The 22,561-nt window shown below is 42.9% G+C and overlaps 1 protein-coding gene across 8 annotated transcripts in view; it reads right to left on the reverse strand.

Moving 5' to 3' along the window:
• The window catches only part of ARHGEF33 (Rho guanine nucleotide exchange factor 33), a 139,548-nt gene that overhangs the window by 15,771 nt on the left and 101,216 nt on the right, over positions 1-22,561 (reverse strand). For 7 of the 8 annotated variants that reach the window (XM_075339462.1, XM_075339460.1, XM_075339463.1 and 4 more), the window contains 6 exons: positions 19,126-19,255; positions 16,378-16,510; positions 10,478-10,561; positions 9,547-9,630; positions 4,423-4,571; positions 2,449-2,613 (listed from right to left, as the gene is read on the reverse strand). In XM_075339462.1, coding sequence (XP_075195577.1) covers positions 2,449-2,613; positions 4,423-4,571; positions 9,547-9,630; positions 10,478-10,561; positions 16,378-16,510; positions 19,126-19,255 — 745 coding nt within the window. The remainder of the gene's footprint in view (positions 1-2,448; positions 2,614-4,422; positions 4,572-9,546; positions 9,631-10,477; positions 10,562-16,377; positions 16,511-19,125; positions 19,256-22,561) is intronic. The other variant, XM_075339465.1, reaches the window with a different exon arrangement.

Raw genomic sequence — 22,561 nt, forward strand, 5'->3', positions numbered from 1 at the left:
AATGAGGCCTGATTCGACAGGGAAGCCTTAGGCCATGTACGCACTAGAAAATGATTTTTTCTTAAGGAAAAACCGGACCCTCTGAAAGAATCCTGCACCTGCAGCAAAAAAAATGCACCAAAACTGCAATGAAATCCGCAGGCGGTTTTGCCGCGGTATGGTGCGGTTTTGGTGCGGTTTTGCTGTGGATTTTCGCCACTTTTTACGCAGGTTGGGACCTGCAGAAACGAACTGGCATGCACATTAATTCCGCAGCGGAAATTCCGCGGGTAAATCCGCAAGTATAAAAAACCGCAGTGTGCGCGTAAGCATTTTTTTTTATACCCATAGGTCTTGCTGGGGAATGACTGCACAAATGTTAGACACATTTTCTGCAGCAAATCCGCGGTAAAATCCGTGGTAAATCCGCAGCGTACGCACATAGCCTTACTGATGTGTTGTGAGTTACATAACTCCATGGATCAAAGCTGTCTGGATGGAAAAGGGAATTATACAATTTCAGATAAGTGACTTTTTTATTAAGTCTTATCAATGTGTGTGCATTGTTTCCTTTTTTTTCCATCTCAATCTATTCTTCAGAGGTTGCACTTTTCTTTACGCATATACTGATCTCTGAATTGGACTTCAGATTTCATATGTTTATTTCATCTTATTTTGCCATTGTGAAGCTAGGTTTTATCTATGCTCTTCTTCCGTCCTTTTAGGACTTAAGCGGGCTTTACACGCTACGATATTTCTAGCAATTGCTAGTGATATCGTACGCAAAAGCACCCGCCCCCGTCGTGCATGCGATATCGTGTGATCACTGCCGCAGTGAACATTATCGCTACGGCAGCGTCACACGCACTTACCTGGTCGTCGGCGGCGCTGTGACTGCCGAGCAATCCCTCCCTCAAGGGGGAGGTGCGTTCGGTGTCACGGCGACGTCACTGCGATGTCACTAAGCGGCCGGCCAATCAAAGCGGAGGGGCGGAGATGAGCGGGACGAACATCCCGTCCACCTCCTTCCTTCCTCATTGCGGGCGGGACACAGGTAAGGTGAGGTTCCTCGCTCCTGCGGTGTCACACACAGCGATGTGTGCTGCCGCAGGAACGACGAACAACATCTATAAACAACCATTAACAATTTTTGGTTTTAGGACTACCTCTCCATGGTGAACGATTTTCACCACTTTGGAGGACGTTTAAGGTCGCTGGTCAGTGTCACACGCTGCGATACCGTTAATGACGCCGGATGTGCGTCACTAACGACGTGACCCAGATGATAAAACATTAACGATATCGTAGGATGTAAAGCCCCCTTTAGTTGAGGCTATACTTGGTCGTTGCATAATAATAAACTGTGTATTTGAGATTTAGAAATGATAAATGGGGTCATACCACTAATATATTTATAGTACTTGTATGAGGCTGATCAACTATTTTTTATTGTGGATACTCAAGTAATTACTGCACTTTAACAGTCATTTGTGTATTTATATAATTTTAGAGATGTATTAATATGTAATGCACTTTTTTGGTGTCCCATTAAGGTCCCAAAAAAACTGTTTGTAGTTTTTTGCATTTTATCAGATGTCGACTACTCTAACACTATAGTAGTTTTGTGAAACTTTATAATTAGTATCTGCGTGTGTCTGTATAGCTGAATATTATTTTAATTATTCATGTGTAGCCCATTGTTTGAAGTGCGAAAAAAGCCTGTTTGTAACTAAAATGTAGATATTTTTGATAAGGAAGTAAAGTGGGGTGTATGTGGACATACTGTATGCTGTGCCTAAATTCTCCAGTATCAAACAGAGGAATTTGTGGGCACAATTTTTCATATTTTTTTTTCTACAAAATGTTGACCTGGTCAACGGTAGAGATGAGCAAACCCAAGGTTCGATGTTCGTACCTCACACAGACTTTACTAAAAAACTGAGTCTGAGTTGGGAGTTCGGGTCCTTTACGTATGCTGACCACTCACTGGAGCATCACTGTGCTCGAGTATGCTCAGTGCTCAGCCCAGTGCAAGCCGCTTGCAGTGTTTGAACGGCGCACACTGGGGGTAACAACAGCATGATCAGATGTAGTGTTCACAAAACAAAAAAAATTGAAAACCCCGTCCACCTGCCCTTGGATGTTTATGGCTGGCTGCATGTTGGTGGAGACCCGAACTGCCCAATTAGTGACTTCCAATGGGGTTCAGGTCAAGTCCAGGTCCCAAACCGAACTTCAGATAAAGTCGGCTGCACCCGCTGAACCAAACTTCCACGGGTGTGCTCATCTCTAGTCAACAGTCCACAAGGTAATAAATATTTAGTAGATTTAAAAAATAATCTAATTAAAAAAAGTCTATTGATTTTCAATGTTTATTCTTTCGTTGAAATCCAGCTTTATTTAATCTAACAATGCGTCAGTGTAACCCTAAGCTTAGCTCTCAGTGCTTTCCACTATGGGTTGACTTACATGGCTGATGTGGAGCCCGATGTTGTAGTATAAGGCTGGAGGGTCTCGTCGGACTGGACAACATTTTCTTTAATGTTGGTAGAATTAGTCAGACTAGAAGGAGCTTCGTGTCCGGACGCTGTGCACTGAGATGCAAGACCCTTATATAGTTTAATTAGTGATGATCTAAAAGAAATGATTATTTATGCATATATTACTCTACTCGTATGATAGGTTGGCAACAACAAAATATTCAGCAGTTTAAGATTAAATTCTCCAGGATTATGAATTGTTCTATGAGTTGTATTTGCTATTATAAAGGGCTAAACTGCAAAAATGGACATGAACCACAGTAAAAATTCCTGTGAACAATACAGTTACATAGTACGACTGAAAAAAAGACACAACCATCAAGTTACCTAGAGATCAATGGGAGTAAAAGGGAATGGTAAGGGAACATCCGTAATACATGAAGCAATCTGCCCTAACACAGCAAATTTTTCCCATCTGCTCTGAGTGTTAAATGACTGGATCAACATTCAGAAGGAAGAATTTTACCCATATACAGCTGTATTTATGTTATTTTTTTCTAGTAAAGCAGCTAAGGTTTTTTGTTTTTTATTAGACCATCATCCATAAACCATTCCCTCTGTGACCAGCTCCTGAATTAGGCTACTCCACTCCACAGATGAACAGGTCTCATGGTAAAGAAGTCTCTTCATAACTAAGAGCCTCCTTTCTACTTGTATGTTTTTTGACAATTATCTGTACTTTTTGTAAATTCAGGGTAACGTTCCTATAAAATGATGCTAATAACTAAGCTGTATATTTTAGATGAAGTACTAATGCTTTCCACAGTGATAATATTACGTTCTTGCCTTACAAGTCCACTTTTAATACCTTACTATATCTTATTTGCATTAGAACTGAGAGAGAGACCAAATGATAATTTTGTAGTTGTTGTGATTTTTAATGGCTAACTAAAACAAAATAAAATAGGATGTTACAAAGCAAGCTTTCGAGACTTCTCAGGTCCATTCAGAACACAACAATGCATGCTACCCAGCACACCAACACAACAACGATCAAAAAATGAACCTGGACGTTCAGGTACGATCGTCGATATCGCAATGGGGGGCCGGTCGCTGCTATGTTTCACACGTTGTGTCAAAAAATCCTGTGACATTTCAGGGATCTTGCTATGTGTAACAGGGCCTTTACTTTCTAAACCTATAGACCTTAAAGGGTTGGTCTGAAACTAATATTGATTTCAATCCTTAATGTCAATTTATTGTAATAATCTAATTTCTTTTCTAATATACTTTAAAAAGTTCCTATAGTTACCTCTCTACACTGCTTTTTTTATGATACTTCATATGAGAATCCCCAGTGCATGCTGAAATACTCGTATGAAGTGTCATCAGGGGGCAGAGGCTGAGGTTGCATTCTCTGTCCCCACCCCGTAACAAAGCGTCATCAGTGACATCAGTTTCAGGGTCTGGGCTAGTCTCCGCACTACTGACCATACGTTAGTTGCCAATTCCAGTGCATACTCAGTATGTGCTCTCTGTTCTATACTGCTTTCAGTGTGCAGTGACAGTGCACTCCCTTACTGGCTCTAATGAGAAGTGACAGTGTGCATTGAAAAGAATGGAATGCAGCATGCAGGGGGAAAAGAGACTAGCCCAGCCCCTTTAACAGTCATCACTGATGATGTCACGTGATGTCTGTACAAATACCATCTTCTTATTTTATGCACCCCTGCAGCCTTCTAGCTGTCTTCTTCATTGGTACCTGTGCCTCCTCTCACTGAGCCGCATTTTGTTCCTACCATAGAGCTAGGAAGAGATTTGCTTCTGAGTTGGCCTGACTTGCAAAACCAGACACAAACCCATGGAGAACAGTTGTGCTGTGTCTTTCTAATCCAGAAAATCTTTTAGGAACATTTAGATATAAACAACAAATACTATTTTTTTTTCTTTAAGGACAACATACTTTTTAAGCTTTTTCCGTTTCTGGATTAATAAATCCTCATTGTATTGGAAGAGAATGCTATAGTGTGATATAAAAACTCGTAGCCTTTGTACACAAACCAAGAGCAAGTAATAATCCGGGTGCTCCTGTTCAGTAAACTTCAGGATATTCTAGACAAAAAAAATAAGAAAAGATAAAATAAGCAACTAAAATACATTTTCATTCAAAAGGACACACATACAGCGGTTACCATTTTAATGACTTTGGCACCTTCTTATTTGCAATTTCCAAACTCTACAAACTGTATATGGCAAACAAAAACAATAATTTCTATAAATTGAAATATGAGAATGCAATCATTCATTTCAAATTTATATATATATATATATATATATATATATATATATGTATATATATATATATATATATATATATATACACAGTGCCTACAAGTAGTATTCAACCCCCTGCAGATTTAGCAGGTTTGATAAGATGCAAATAAGTTTGAGCCTGCAAACATCAAACAGGAGCAGGATTTATTAACAGATGCATAAATCTTACAAACCAACAAGTTATGTTGCTCAGTTAAATTTTAATAAATTTTCAACATAAAAGTGTGGGTCAATTATTATTCAACCCCTAGGTTTAATATTTTGTGGAATAACCCTTGTTTGCAATTACAGCTAATAATCGTCTTTTATAAGACCTGATCAGGCCGGCACAGGTCTCTGGAGTTATCTTGGCCCACTCCTCCATGCAGATCTTCTCTTCTCCAAGTTATCTAGGTTCTTTGGGTGTCTCATGTGGACTTTAATCTTGAGCTCCTTCCACAAGTTTTCAATTGGGTTAAGGTCAGGAGACTGACTAGGCCACTGCAACACCTTGATTTTTTTCCCTCTTGAACCAGGCCTTGGTTTTCTTGGCTGTGTGCTTTGGGTCGTTGTCTTGTTGGAAGATGAAATGACGACCCATCTTAAGATCCTTGATGGAGGAGCGGAGGTTCTTGGCCAAAATCTCCAGGTAGGCCGTGCTATCCATCTTCCCATGGATGCGGACCAGATGGCCAGGCCCCTTGGCTGAGAAACAGCCCCACAGCATGATGCAGCCTTGACTCTTCGGACAAGCCTGGCCTTGGCACGGGTGGAAACTTTCAAAGGCCGTCCAGGCCGTGGAAGGCTAACAGTAGTTCCATAAGCCTTCCACTTCCGGATGATGCTCCCAACAGTGGAGACAGGTAGGCCCAACTCCTTGGAAAGGGTTTTGTACCCCTTGCCAGCCTTGTGACCCTCCACAATCTTGTCTCTGATGGCCTTGGAATGCTCCTTTGTCTTTCCCATGTTGACCAAGTATGAGTGCTGTTCACAAGTTTGGGGAGGGTCTTAATTAGTCAGAAAAGGCTGGAAAAAGAGATAATTAATCCAAACATGTGAAGCTCATTGTTCTTTGTGCCTGAAATACTTCTTAATACTTTAGGGGAACCAAACAGAATTCTTGTGGTTTGAGGGGTTGAATAATAAATGACCCTCTGAATAAACTTTTCACAATTTTAAAAAAAAAATAAAAAAAGAAGTAACATTCTTTTTGCTGCAGTGCATTTCACACTTCTAGGCTGATCTACAGTTCAAATGTCACAATGCCAAGTTAATTCCGAACGTGTAAACCTGCTAAATCTGCAGGGGGTTGAATACTACTTGTAGGCACTGTATATATACACACATATACAGTCTATATATATATATATATACACACACACACACATACATAAACATATATATATATACTGTATATATATACTGTATATATATATATATATATATATATATATATATATTTGGACATTTAAAGTTGTATTTATTGTTTGAAAGGCAATTGCATTTAGGGGTTTTCCCAGAACTAGCATTCATGTTATATCCAAAATATGCCATAAATATGTTGTTCCCATGTATCGGAAGAATGAGGGAGTAGAGTGTCATGGGGCAGTAGTCGTGGGCAAGGCCAGATGCCCCGCCACACTACAAGAGCTGGTCCTGGCTGGGTGTGAGGACTTCTGTTTAGTGTAAAGATCGGGGGTCGTACCGATCACATAGTGATCGTGTACACGATCCCGATCACGAGCTTTCCTGAGAAGCTTGTGTTACAGATCGGGTACAGATCGGGTTCAGGGTCTGTAAAAGAAAAAAAAAGCAAATTATTAAAAAACATTATGATCATACTTACAGGTCCCGCGATGCGTCGTGCAGACCCGCTATCTCCTGGCCGCTGCTTCCGAGTCCGATCATTGCTGTGCCCTCCCGGTAACCACCGCTGACTAAAAGGACCTTCCGACATGTCATAACCATGTAACCAGTCAGGTGTGAATGTTGCATTACCTTATTGGCTGCAGACTGGTCACATGGCTATGACGTCTTGCAGGTCCTGTTATCTGAACTTGGATTGTCACTGTGCAAGTGTCGCATCACAGCGCACAATCTCCCGACAGGAGCGGGTCAGCTGCATGTGTTTCAATGCAGCTGATGCGCTCCTGTCCGGAGAGAGTCAGGTGCGGGGTGATGCAATGCAAGACTGCACCAGTCATACCCCCACTGTCAGCCTGCTTGATGTAGCAGAGCTGACATGACTCTGTGTGCTTCTCACTGTGTATAGACTGTGTCTGTACAGAGTGATGAAGCTGACAATGCTCCACCTGTGGATTATGTCGGACTAAGGATTGTTTTTATAATAAAGATGGAGTCTCTAAATGTTTTTTTTGTTTTATTTCTAATGAAAAAAAATTCTCTGTGTTGTGGTTTTTTTTTACTGTTTACTAGAAATTCATGGTGGCCACGTCTAATTTGGCATGACACAATTAATTTTTGGGCTTAGTACCATCTGAGAATACAAAGCTGGTATTAACCCCTTTATTACCCAGCATGCCACCGCCATCAGGGCCACTGGACGAGCCAGGTAAAGCACCTGGAAATGGCGCTAAGAAACAATGCGCCATTTTCAGGGGCTGCAGTTGAGAATCCCAGCCCCCAGCTACCTGGTTTTACCTGATTGGCGATCAAAATATGCAGGAGCCCACGCAATTTTTTTATTTTTTTTTTTAAATAATTAAAAAAAATGAAGGGGCTACCCTGTATTTTGATTGCCATCCAAGGTAAAATCAGGCAGATGGGGGTGGCAGCACCAGGACCAGCAATCTTGGTTGCTGGTCCTGTGAGTTCCAGCACAACCCAGCCTAATGCTACAGTCCAACTCATGATGGTCACTTTCCCTTTTAGCAGTGTTCTAGTACAGGAGAGGTTGGAGTGTTCTGTCACTATGGCCAGAGTAGAGTTTTATACTCCCAGACGGTTCCATATCCAGGTCTCTTCTCCTCGTAGAGTAAGGGGTTGCCACTAGTGTCAGAGCAGAATCTTATGCTCTGTGACGCTTGAGGAAACTCTAACAGGGTATCAATTATTATTAACCTGCTACCTTGACAATTAGGGGCCTGACAACTAGAGTCCTATCCTATGACTCCTATTGTCTGGGGCTGGTTTATTCGAAGGTAGCCTCAGCGTTTTTCTTGCTCTGTGTCTCAGTCTACACAGAGGAATCATACTATCTTGTCTCAAGTTTCCTTTCTTCTTTTGCTGCTACAAGTCACTCACTGTATGCAAACTTCCCGACCTACAGACTATCTGTCCCGAACTATCGCACATTAGAACTCTTTAAAAGGAACTATTTCTTCCCTTATCAACTAACTGCTCGCAATGTGGGCTAATCCCACTTAAAGGAGTATTCCCATCTCCAAGGTCCTATCCCAATAAGTAGAAATAATAATAATATTAGTAAATACTTCCAATGTGAAATGTAGCATCGTTCTCTCGATTAGGTACTGTAAGTCGCTTACCTCATATACAGGGACTTTTAGTAGCTTAGGTATCCATGGTTATTACCACGAGCAACTAAATAACTGTAACTATATGAGTGGTCATAACCATGGATATTTAGGTTGCAATGTGCCCTGCATATGAGGTAAGAGAGGTAGCTAGTCAGGAGAACTATACTACATTTCTATCTGGGGGGTAATTGCTAATATTATTATTATTCCTACTACATATTGGGATAGGATCTTGGAACTTGGAGATGGGAATACTATTTTAACTATTACTTTCTCTGTAGTCTGGTAACTTCCTATACAAGTACTATGCAATACATTACCACGTATAATATTACTTCACATTATAGCTTACATTATAAAACCGTACTGTAAATTATACATGAACACATTACAATACATCACATGTCACATAAAACAATATTTACAATAGGCACATGACACACATTACACTACGCGACAATACAAAAACGCTATTGGTGTCCTCAAGAGAAGGAATAAGACAGCAACCAGTCCACTTCTTTACAAAGGTTCATTCATGTCCATATTTCTCAGTATTTTAGCCTATTGGATTTACAGAAACTGTTTATCAGGCTTATTATGGATATTCCAACAATATCTTTTTTATATAATGAAAATAACTTAAAGAATACCTATCACTTGCTCTTTATATTTAAGAATTCAGAGGGTAACCAAAGTTAGATGATTTTACCAAATATATCTTAACCAAAATGTCCCAAACGGTCCCCAATGGCTGGTTTAGGTATCTGACTTTGTAGCAAAAGTTTGACCTGAACTTCCAGGTTGTGGTATTTTGGCATACAGTGCTAAGTCCCACAATCCTCCACAATCCCTGAGCTGTGATTGTGTGAGATCTTGCAGTTATAGTGAGATTACGCGCTTTGATGCAGACCAGCGCTTCCTCATCATTTATTAAGTGGTTACCAATCAGTAATATCATTAGAGAAGTTACCGATTGTGAACTTCTAAGTAAATGATACGGCAGGGCTGGTCTTTCTTAAAGAAGGAGATCTCTGGGTAAGACTTTTGCAGTGAAGGGGTCATGGAGGGTTGAGAGATCCTACTCTGCTTGCCGATGTCTCACAAGCCAGATGTTCGGACCAGACGTTTGGTAGAATGTCTTTACCGTAGCAGGTGCTGTTTTCTTACATAAAAAGGGACATAGATTGGTGCTAGGTACTCTTTAATGTTATTTGGGAACCATTCAGAAAAATGGCAAATTACAATTTATTGAATGATTAAATGATTGACAGATTTACCTGTAGTAGAATAAGATATTCTGGTATGCGTTGCACTACATGGAAAAGCAGAATGTACAGATCTGACTTCAGGTCTTCTTCAGCCTAGTCAGTAACAGAATTTTCCAGACTTAATGTATGTTTAGATACTACATTAATATTCCATACACGTCAGCTATGACTACAAATGTTTATGTCTTATTACTGGAACTATTATGAAAACTAAGCAAACTTATATGCACAATTTTGTGGAGGACTCATGGGTACAGTATGGGTTTACTGCGCAGTTTTCCAGGCTAGATCAAATTTTCGGAAAGAGGTGTAACTTATAGAATTATAATCATATGTAATTCACACACTAATTAGATTTGGCTCTGTGTATCCCGACTCCAGTAATCAGAAAATTGCATACTTATAGTGATTTACAAAAAAAGAAACTGTATGCAAATGAAATATTTGCATTCATGTGACAACTGTTCAAACCGGATAACAGCCTAATCCTAACTGTATATATATTACACACTGTTAAGATTTGTCAAGCTAAACTGCTTGCTGAAAATGTGGCGCCCCTGAGGCTTGAGTCGCAGGTGTGGTATTCCATCCTGGGTATGGAGGAGGTCACCACCGGTTCACACAAAACACAACACTCTCACTCAGCAACACCTCATCAGACATGGCAAGGGCATGCTAAACCCGAGCAGAGATCAAGCAAGCACATCTTGGCTACATTTATTGTGTATGGGTGCAATCAATGGAGTATTGGTGTGCATGTTCGGCCTCCAGCAAATTCAGACAGTGCTCTGCAAAGTTTCCATGACAATTGTGCTTCTAGTAACAGAGCAGAAAGTTGTAAATTGTCATTATAGAAAGGAAAGGGCATAAAAAATGAGCTAGGATCTAACATGACTTTACTTTTAAAATTACCATTTCCATATATATTTATAACACTTACCTCTTTAAGAACCACAATGTGAATCACTGATATACTTTCCGGTAAGTCCTTCAAGTAAGCAACATAGTAGTCTAAGAAATTGTTCTTAATTAAAAAAAAAAAAAAAAAAAAGGAGAACATTATTTGTATTGACATAAATAATATATATTTTTTAAAATGTATAATGGTAGGAGTTATTACTAAAGCTATGACGAAAATGAAATAGCAAGTTTGTTTGTAGAAAGTTGTCTATAGTAATATAATAGATATAAACAGCAGAAAGGGGGAATACAGGCAGCTCAACACAAGGAGTAACGTATTTAAGAACTATATTCAAAGGAATTGTCCAACACTGATTTTTGTAGGGGAAGTATGACCTTTTTTTTATTATTTAAGAGCTTTTTGGATGGTTTTTGAAAAAAGAACAAAAAACAAGGGTGGACAATATAAGCATTACAGGGTATGTGCACCTTTAACATAAAAAAATATTTGTAATTCTACATCCTTATACAGTATTTATAATTCCGTACAAAGGCATGTGGAGTTTTTTGTAATAGGATTCTGTAGGGATCCAGTAGAAGAAAAGCTCATGCTTTTACTAGAAAAGACATGCCAGCTCATTGCTCAGATCTCCTACATATGCAGGAGTCCTAATGCTGACATGCTCTGACTACAAAAGTAGGCTAGCAAGTGGAGAAATACATGATATCCAAAAAGCCAAAAGTATTCTAGTGATACCCTGAAAATAAGACCTACCCCGAAAATGAGCCCTAGCATGGTTTTCCAGGGTTTTTGCAGTATGCTTGAAATATAATCCCTACTCCAAAAATAAATGCTAGTTGCAGTCAGTCAGCATTAGGGTAAGTCAAACTGGTCAAATTCTCAGGGTGCCGCCCTCTTAAGAGACCCCAGCGTTTCTATACCAAGGGTAGCACTGCTCAAGGACCTTTATGTGACCATGATGTCAACAAAGGTTTCTTAACTGCAGAAGTTGAGAGCTGAAGAGGAGACATATATGCATATTTTATATATATATATATATATATATATATATATATATATATACTAGAAGGTGGCCCGATTCTACGCATCGGGTATTCTAGAATTTACGTATTGTGTAGTTCATGTATGATTTTTGTTATATATATATATATATATATGTTGTGTGTAGTTACCAAGTGTTTGTGTAGGGCGCTGTACATGTTCTGGGTGTTGTCTGGGTGTGACGGGGGTGAGAGCGGTGTTGTATGTGTGTTGCGTTGTTTGTGGAGCGCTGTGTGTCTGTAGCGTTGTGTGTTGCGCGGTTTGTGTGTGTGTGGTGTGTTTTGGGGGGAGGTATGTTTTGTGCAATGTGTGTGTTGTGCGGTATGTGCGTATATTTGTGTGTGCCGCGGTGTTTGTGTGTTGGGTGTTGTGTGTGTGCAGCGTTGTCTGTGTGTGTAGGTGTCTGTGTAGGGCAGTTGTTTGTGGTTCCCAGTGTGTGTGTGTGTGTGTGTGGTGTGTTGTGCACTTCCCATTGTGCTCCATCCCCCATGCAGCGCACTCCCCATCGTGCTCCATCTCCCATGCTGCGCACTTCCCATGGTGCACCATCCGCCATGCTGCGCACTCCCAAACGTGCACCATCCGCCATGCTGCGCACTCCCAAACGTGCACCATCCGCCATGCTGCGCACTCCCAAACGTGCACCATCCGCCATGCTGCGCACTCCCAAACGTGCTCCATCCGCCAGGCTGCGCACTCCCAAACGTGCTCCATCCGCCATGCTGCGCACTCCCAAACGTGCTCCATCCGCCATGCTGCGCACTCCCAAACGTGCTCCATCCGCCATGCTGCGCACTCCCAAACGTGCTCCATCCGCCATGCTGCGCACTCCCAAACGTGCTCCATCCGCCATGCTGCGCACTCCCAAACGTGCTCCATCCGCCATGCTGCGCACTCCCAAACGTGTTCCATCCGCCATGCTGCGCACTCCCAAACGTGCTCCATCCGCCATGCTGCGCACTCCCAAACGTGCTCCATCCGCCATGCTGCGCACTCCCAAACGTGCTCCATCCGCCATGCTGCGCACTCCCAAACGTGCTCCATCCGCCATGCTGCGCACTCCCAAACGTGCTCCATCCGCCATGCTGCGCACTCCCAAACGTGCTCCATCCGCCATGCTGCGCACTCCCAAACGTGCTCCATCCGCCATGCTGCGCACTCCCAAACGTGCTCCATTCCCCATGCTGCGCACTCCCAAACGTGCTCCATCCCCCATGCTGCGCACCCCCCATTGTAATCCATCCCCCATGCTGCACCAGCATCAGCCTCTCTACCCGCAGCATCAGCCTTCTGTCCCCAGCATCAGCCCGTCTCTGTCCCCAGCCTCAGCCCCTCTCTGTCCCCAGCCTCAGCCCCTCTCTGTCCCCAGCCTCAGCCCCTCTCTGTCCCCAGCCTCAGCCCGTCTCTGTCCCCAGCCTCAGCCCGTCTCTGTCCCCAGCCTCAGCCCCTCTCTGTCCCCAGCCTCAGCCCCTCTCTGTCCCCAGCCTCAGCCCCTCTCTGTCCCCAGCCTCAGCCCCTCTCTGTCCCCAGCCTCAGCCCCTCTCTGTCCCCAGCCTCAGCCCCTCTCTGTCCCCAGCCTCAGCCCCTCTCTGTCCCCAGCCTCAGCCCCTCTCTGTCCCCAGCCTCAGCCCCTCTCTGTCCCCAGCCTCAGCCCCTCGCATCCACTCACACACACCCGATCGCATCCACTCACACACACCCGATCGCATCCACTCACACACACCCGATCGCATCCACTCACATACACCCGATCGCATCCACTCACACACACCCGATCGCATCCACTCACACACACCCGATCGCATCCACTCACACACACCCGATCGCATCCACTCACACACACCCGATCGCATCCACTCACAGACACTGACGATATCGCACATACGCGCTGATACTCACAACATCCGGACATACCACATGCCTCTGGCCATGTGATCCTCCGTCAGGTCTTGGAAGATCACAACAGCACAGTATCGAGGCCGAGAAGCAAGCGATATCGCCGGATGCTGTATGTGGATGCGATGTGTGTGTGAGGTGTGTGTGAGGTGTTTGTGAGAGTGAGTGCGATCTGATGTGTGTGTGTATGCGTGTGTGTGTGCTGTTATGTTTGTGCGTGTGGAAGTCGCGCCGCTGCAGGACCTTGATTTACTGGTAACTATGCAAGCATGGTTACCAGCGCAACACGTCCCCCGCTCGCACGGGAGCCCACACCAGCATACGGCGGCGGCGTACGCTGATGTGGGCTCCCGTTGGGGAGGGGGGAAAGGGGGGGGAGTACAGTACTCACCTGGGATTCGTGGCTCCGTGACCGTGTCAGTTCGGGCAATGCGGGGGGGGGGGGGCGAGAGCTAACGTCTATTGCGTGAGGGGGGCGGGGCGTGGCGTGGGCGAGTTGCCAATGCCTGCAGGGTGCCGGGGCGAGAGGCCAATCTGTGGGGGGGGGCAGAGCCTGGGCGAGCGGCTGGCCAATCCGTGTGGGGGCGCAGCCGGGGCGAGAGGCCAATCCGTGTGGGGGGGCGGGGCCATGGCGAACCCAGCGGCCAATCAGCTTTGTGTCACCGTAAGGACATGTCACGGTGACACTGTCACCGTGACACAATTTTGGAGCATGACAGACAGACAGACAGAATAAGGCAATTATATATATAGATATATATATATGAGAGAGAGATGTATATATATATATGTTACTGGCAATGTATGAAAACTGGCATTCTATAGAAGGTATGAAATATCTGCGTTGTTCTATACTTTCCCTAGGCATTACATAAAATGTCTATGTATTATAAAGAATGACAAGAACTGCTCAGGCAAAGTCTGATATCATGCCCAGATTGGAAAAGTCTTTAGAAACAAACAGTCAAAAAACTAATGAAAGAAGAAATTCTAAATGAACAGCATGATATCTTTACTGGGAAAACTTAAAGAAACAGAAGTGGCATTCCTGACTATTAAGGCCCCGTCACACACGATGATATATCATGCGATCGCACCCGCCCCCGTTGTTGTGGGCGGCGAACATCCTCTTCCTGAAGGGGGTTGGACGTTCGACAGGTCACAGCGACGTCACACTGCGGCCGCCTATAGAAGCGGAGGGGCGGAGATGAGCGGGATGTAACATCCCGCCCACTCCTTCCTTCCGCATTGCCGGCGGGACGCAGGTAAGCTGTGTTCGTCGTTCCCGGGGTGTCACACGTAGCGATGTGTGCTGCCTCAGGAACGACGAATAACCTGTGCACAGAAGGAGGAATGACATTATGAAAATGAACGACGTGTCAATGAGCAACCATCAGGTGAGTATTTTTGCTCGTTAACAGTCCATCGGTGGTGTCACACGCTACGACATCTCTAACGATGGCGGATGTGCGCCACAAATTTCGTGACCCCGACGATATATCGTTAGACATATCGTTGCGTGTGATGGGGCCTTTAGTTTTTAGTAACAAATAATCAAAAACATGAAAGAAGAAATGCAAAATGAACAACAGGATATCTTTGCTGGGAAAAAAAAAAGGAATCAGAAGTGTCATTCCCGACTATTTGTTGCAGCACGGGAGGTTAGAATGGTATTTTAATGCTAAGGGCAACTGAGCCAGTTTTACAGATCTGCTGCTGCCTGCTCTGTCCACCTACTTTTGGACGGACGACCCCTGTAGTATTCTATACTCCGCCTGTTTGTCATTTAGGTATTCTATAGAGTGACTAAGAAATGTATGAACATCTGGTGTATTTCATACTTTGATGACCCATTTCCGGCATTGTGTACATTGCCTAGGTATTCTATAGAATGCCTGTTTGTACACATTGCCTGAAACATATATATATATATATATATATATATATATATATATATATATATGTTTTAAAATTCATTTTTGTGTTCAAAAATAAACGTAGATTGTTGTTCATGAGAAAATAAGAAAATATAAGCCATCCCCTGAAAATAAGCCCTAGCCCATCTTTCCAAGCAAAATATGATATAAGGCCCTACTTTATTTTCGTATAAACACGGTACCTACATTTGAAAACTTTTGGAGCACAGAGGTCCCTTCATTTGGCAGATTTACTAATGGATGACTGAAGGAAGTGCAAAATATTTTAAAAAATACTATATGGTGCAAAAACTGTGTAATCATATTCTTTTGTCTGTCATTTTTCAGCAGATATAGTCTAAAAGTCACTATACAGTGCAATACAGAAGTATTGCAGTGTATTATACAAGCAATTGCATAGCAAAGGCTTATAGTAAAAATCAGAAAAAAAAATTGTGATAGATGACTAATAACTATTCATGTTGGGATAAGGCTTACCGAGTACTGAGTCCTATTCCAGTGTTCATCACAGCAAGCAAAATGCTCTGGGTCCCCACTGACTTGCATTAGGTTTGTTATTCGTGACGAATACCAGAATAGTACTTTGGGATTAATTACAAATAATCTGAACACGAATAGTTACTATTCACTCATCACTATAAATAATATAATCAATCTATAAAATTATTAGGTTCTGTGACCCTTGCACATACTGAATGCTGTAAAAGGAAAGACAAGGTCATAAATGCTCTTTTTGGTTTATACTGCCTTGAAGAAAAGGAATTAAAGTTATCAACAAGTTGTAATAACCAAAAAAAAGGTTAACCTATCCCTTAAAAAAATAAGCATCAAAGTTATGGCTTTCAGAAAATAATGAAACACAAAAAACAACAAATTATTTAATTAAAAAAAAATGTTGTTTTTTTTTTTTTTTTTTTTTTTTTAGTGTACAAAATTAGTAATAATAGCAAAAAGTAAACTTTACATTTGGTATCAAATAATAGACCGCAAAATAAATTTGACATATAATATACTGTATATGATTTGATAAAACGGCACAGTTACCTCATCATTGGTTAACTTCAGGAAAATATCTCCCAGGATTCCTTGTCTGGACCATTTTACTACCCTCTCCTGTAATACGTGAAGCAGGTCCAGGTGATGCTGGATCAAATACCGCAAGGAACTGGGGAAAAAACTGAGAAATGAACAAAAAGTGACCCTTGAAGATGTTTTCATCCTGAGCAATGGGATACAATGAATCAAAAGATTATCTGCTGACAAAATAAGAATGCAGATGATAATAAGTCCACAACTAATTATTTTAAGAGCAAATGCACACACAGCAGATTTACTGGCAATTTTTCTGCAGGAAATCTACAGCAAACTTCATATGGAAAATGCAGATTTTACTGTGGATTTGGCACCGATAACATAATTTTCATTGCCATGGGTGAAATCCCTGATGACGTACGGACAAACAAATGACATACTGTGCTACATTTTTCGAATCAATAGGGAGTGGATGTGCAGTACCCAGCCACGGCCACTATACAAGTGACAGAGATGTGATGGGTAGTTCCATAAGGCTGGGGCCACACGGGCACTACTGCACTCCACTTGCATGAGACTCGGCTCGTGCTGGCAGTACAGCAGAGCCGAGTGTCATGCCTGTGTCCTTGCAACTGAGGTCCGTTCGTGCGAGCAGACCTCAGCTGCGGGGGGCGGGCCGGCACTCAGGAGGGGAGGGAGGGATTTCTCTCCCTCTCTCCTGTGTAGCCGGGTATTGCCATTCTCGCACTGCACTAGCAGTACACCGATGTACCGCGAGTGCAGTGCGATTTTTCTCTCGCCCCATTCACTTGAATGGGTGCGAGAGAAAGAGACTCAGCTTACAATCGCAGCATGCTGCGATTGTTTTCTCAGTCCGATTAGGGCTGAGAAAATAATCGCCCATGTGTGCTGACACACAGGCTAGAATTGGTCCGAGGGGAATGCGATGTTTTATCGCACTCCACTCGCACCGATTTTCTCGCCGTGTGGCTTAGCCCTAACTGAGTAGTTATGCCGCCAGCAGCACCGGTGTCGCACTCAAACCGAGCAGACATTGATGTCCAGACAACCTCTTTAAAACTCAGACCATTTAGAAATATAGACAAGGAGTGGTGCAGAGTGTTGCCAGAAAGAGAATATAGCCAAGAGCATTCCTAATCCCTGGCTATATTCCTACCTGGTCCGAGTTTTAAAGTGAAAGAGCTCACTATGGCACTGAGACACCATTATCTGTTTCCTTTCACTTGCTCTTGCCTGTTGAAGGGTCTGCAACCCAAAATGTTGCACTCACAAGAAAATATATTCATAAATGCGGTGTGTCTTTTGTGGATCTGGAAAAACACACTATGTTTTAAAGAGAATCCGTCAGCAGGATTTTGCTAAAGTACAGACAGAACCATCCAGAGATTAAAATGATATCTGCGGTGAAGAAATCCGTATTGTAGATTTTCTGTAATGAGTGTTTGAAGTTTTTTTATAATCATAGATTTGTGCATTGGGGTGGGACTGTGGGTTGGGTCTTCGGTTCTGCCACGGTCCCTCCACTGCCTCTGGTGTCTTTAGCCTTTTCCTAGTTTAAATTTTACAGTGGTGCTGGTCTAGCCATGGGTAGCGTTTGCGTACATTGATCTCCTGGCAGTTTTCAGGAAAATGGCGTCGGTGGTGGCACTTACACAGATTGACCTCTCGTTGGTCTTCAGTAAAATGGCTCAGGTGGTGGTGCATGTGCAGACTTGAGATGATGGCTTGTCATTGAGCCAAGATTTAAATCTGTGCATGCGCCACCGTTGTCATAATTTTCCTGGCAGGACAACAATGTGCGCAAGTGCCACCTGCAGCTAGAACAATAGCACCAGCGTGAAATTTAAACCAAGAGACAATAAAGACATCACAGTCCTTTCCCACAGTCCCAACCCGATGCACAAAGCTACGATTAGAAGAAAAGTTCAAACACTGAGTTATTACACAAAATCTACAAAATGGATTTCTTCACAGCAGGAATCTTTTTAATTAGTGTAACTTCACAAATATGGCCCTGTGTGTAGTTTAGTTAGCAAATTCCTGCTGACAGGTTCTCTTTAAAGGGCACCTGTCACCTACTCACCTGTGGTCGGTCCGATCTAGTCCGATGGGCATCACTGATCTTGACCCAGCATTTCTTCTATCCTTGTGATCGCTGTACTCCCTTCTGCTTCATGTGGTTGACACATCCTATGTCATCCACACAGTGTCTTCTGTTGCGTTCCTATTTACTTCTCTCTGCCATGCTGAAGGTAGAGCTACTGTAAGTAAAGTACTTTAAGGTGCAGGCGCGGTGAAAGGTCAAAGAACGCCAGTACATTACAGTACTTTGCTCTTCCCTCGGGAGGGCAGAGAGAAGGGCGCTTGCGCAGGAGCGCAATGGAGGGCACTCTGGGGATTACATGGGAAGCGTCATACACATGTAGCAAGAAGGAGGATGGCGATCGCAATCATAGAGGAAGTGCCGCTCCAAAGACCAGTGATTCCCATCGGACTGGAACGTATCTGACCACCCCACAGGTGAGTAGCTGACAGATTCCTTTAAGGTAAACCTGCTTATTTTATGCATCACATCACAAGAAATCGATAAAATAAAGATCACAATGGTCACAAATAGCACGTTATAATAATTAATTCTATAGTATTTGGTGCTGACAGTCATTGGGTGATAAGTTGCATTCTTGGGCTGACTTCACTTTATGCTATACTTCATTTTAAAAACAGAAAGAAATCCAGTACCTTCTTTCCTTTGTGGTCCTCTTGATGTCAGAGCTTTGTAGCGTGGCCCTTATCTTAAGGATATGAGACAGATTCAGGACATATTTTCGCTCAGATTCAAGAAGGTCTTTGGCAGCAGTCTGTCTTTTTGCTTGATATGGAAAATAGGAGAATATTACATTAAACACAAAATTAATTTACATAGTACTGTAGGTTTTATCACCAGAATAAGTTGCCTATACACATATAATAGATATAGGAAAAATACTCTTTTGGTCGACAGTTTTCCCCATCTCTCTAGCCCATACGCATGTTGTTCAAAATTGCAGCATTCAAGGTGGAGTCATCAATTGGAGTAACAGAAAACTCTCTGTACTACTTTATTCAACATGGACAGAGTATAGGGTGCTTTACATGCTGCGACTTCACTAGCGATAGCTAGCAATGTCGTGCGCGATAGCACCCGCCCGCCCCTGCCGTTCGTGCGACATTTGGTGATCGCCACATGCACATACCTTTTCAGCGACGTCGCTGTGACCGCCGAACAATCCCTCCTTCAAGGGGGAGGTGCGTTCGGCGTCATAGCGACATCACTGCAGCGTCACTAAGCGGCCACCCAATAGTAGAGGAGGGGCGGAGATGAGCGGCCGGAACATGTCGCCCACCTCCTTCCTTCCTCATTGCCGGTGGACACAGGTAAGGAGATGTTTGTCGTTCCTGCGGTGTCACACATAGCGATGTGTGACGCCGCAGGAACGACGAACAACCAGCGGCATGCACCACCAACGATATTATGAAAAGGAGCGACGTGTCAACGATCAACGATTTTTGACGTTTTTGCGAGTTGATCGTCGCTCCTTGGTGTCACACGTTGCGATGTCGCTAACGGCGCTGGATGTGCATCACTAACGACGTGACCCCGACGATATATCGTTAGCGATGTCGCAGCGTGTAAAGCACCTTTAGTCTTAGATGTTTAGAAGGGCTGTTGGTGTTGGAGTAAAGGGGGTGTTACACGCAGCGATATCGCTAGCGATATCGCTGGTGAAAGTACCCGCCCCCGTCGTTTGTGCATCACGGGCAAATCGCTGCCCGTGGCGCACAAAATCGTTGGGAGCCGTCACACTGACTTACCTGCCTAGCGACGTCACTGTTGCCGGCGAACCGACTCCTTTCTAAGGGGGCGGTTTGTGCGGCGTCACAGCGGCGTCACTCAGCGGCCGCCCAATAGAAGCGGAGTGGCAGAGATGAGCAGGACGTAACATCCCGCCTACCTCCTTCCTTCCGCATTTCCGGGTGCTGCAGGTAAGCTGCAGTTCGTCGTTCCCGAGGTGTCACACGTAGTGATGTGTGCTGCCGCAGGAACGACGAACAACCTGCGTCCTCTACAATCAATGATTTTTTAAAAAGGAGCGACATGTCAACGATGGACGATAAGGTGAGTATTTTCCATGGTTAACGACCATTCCTTGCTGTCACACGCAACAACGTTGCTAACGATGCCGGATGTGCGTCACGGAATCCGTGACCCCGGCAATATATCGTTAGATCCGTTCTTGCGTGTAACGGGGCCTTAATAGCAGCAACTACAGACATGCTGGAGGGACTGTGTTGAGCAGGCAGCAGATGGTTCTGTGTTAATGTTTGTTACTGGTCTTCAGAAGATGTGAATAAGATACCTTGTATCAGTCTGATCATGAAGTTGTGCTGTGCTACTTGCTGGGTTGCGTTTAGGTCCATTACCTGTTGCAGATTTTCACTTTCAACATAATCATTCCACACGTAGACATTGTGGGAGAATGAACTTTTACTTACAGCACCCATTATTTAAAAAATCATAATACAGAGGATTATAGGAAACAGCTCACACACAATATCCTAGAAGGTCATACAATAGTGTTAGCACACTCTGACAATTAATACATCACCATCTGATGTTGGCTCCACACAACCCTCCCCCATTGCCATTCAGGATATGTGTTTTTAATGTTTCGAGGGGTATAAGCCATTGCCACACACCTTAAGAAGCTCCTTATTTCCTACAGCAACAAAAGATTAGGCATGTTGAGGTACAACATGCCCAATACTTGTATTCCCAGACATCTACTGAGGGAAGAGAGTCAAAATGACCCTACACAAATAAGGCAGTTCATTTGACTTACAACTAATATGTTTGACACTTGGTGTTTAACCTTGAGAAATGCGTTGGTCTAGTTCCGAAAAGCATTGGTGTGAAGAAAAATCTTGTTTATACTCTATGGATCTCTCATCCTTTCTGTGAGCGCAGCCCGCAAATCGTGATAATCTCTGCCTTGCTAAAATAATATGTATGGGCACCATAAGACTAGTTTGTGGTCACTATAATAGAATTTTAGTGTTTGTATTATGTTCGCAATTACTATTGTTCTTGTGTAGTTGAAATGTAGATTGAAGGCTGAAAGCGTGATTTATAAATTCCATGAATTGACCCTTCAACGGGGCTTCAGCTGTTAGAGTACTTTATATCCAAACCTGATGTTGATGGGTTTTTTACATTATTGATGTGTTTATGTTCATATTGCAAGACACAAAGGAATAGACTGGAGCTGCGTCCACAAGATAAATTTTTAAAGTCAAACTTAACAGAGTTGTTTCTATAAAAAGCGAGAGAGGTTACATTTATATCTCCAGAATACTGTGAGGACTAAGCCATCAAACTGACACTCGATAATGACTGTACAGGGGTTGCGTGATACCTCTGAGGATCTGGTGCAAAGCCATGTTGTGGTTATTATTAATAGTGACTTTTCTGTCCTTGTAAAGGTGTCTGCAAAAATATATAGACTTAAAATGAGAAAAGTGATGCATAGAAAGAGGGAGTTCATTGAATCTGGATGAACTCTGAAGACTGACGAATTGACCTTCAGAAATATCCTCTGCTTATGTGCAAAGTGAAATCACTGAACAGTGCCACGAATGTGCAGAATCAGCAATTTATATTACCTGTATAGCAAACTTGTACTAATTATTAATAATCAATTAGTGATTATTTTACATTCATGGATGAATGTCTTAGCTGTGGTGCCGCGTCCCGGAAAAACCCAAAACGATAACCAATACTATTTCTTTCAAAATTTGGCTCTGACCCGCTTTGCCATTTGATTTTCCATCTAAGTTTTTAATATTCTATGCTCAGACTTTATTAAAATGGGTTGTCCCCCTCACAAACAAAATATATTTTTTGTTCATATGCATGTACTGTATATTGGGCTGCAAATAATTTTTCAATTCGGATTCGTTAAAAAATTTCACTATTTGGCTTTTTCAGGCTCTTTGTTTCCCTGCACATTAAACTATGGTTTGGTCTGTGGTCTTAAGTCAATTAAAAAGGGCTAAAAAAAAGTCTCAGTTTATCTATTGAGCAGCCAGCAATAGGCAGAGTAACACATTCTTAATGTACCCAATTTGAAAAATTATT

The sequence above is a fragment of the Anomaloglossus baeobatrachus genome, chromosome 3, assembly GCF_048569485.1.
Source record: "Anomaloglossus baeobatrachus isolate aAnoBae1 chromosome 3, aAnoBae1.hap1, whole genome shotgun sequence".
NCBI classification, from domain to species: domain Eukaryota; kingdom Metazoa; phylum Chordata; class Amphibia; order Anura; family Aromobatidae; genus Anomaloglossus; species Anomaloglossus baeobatrachus.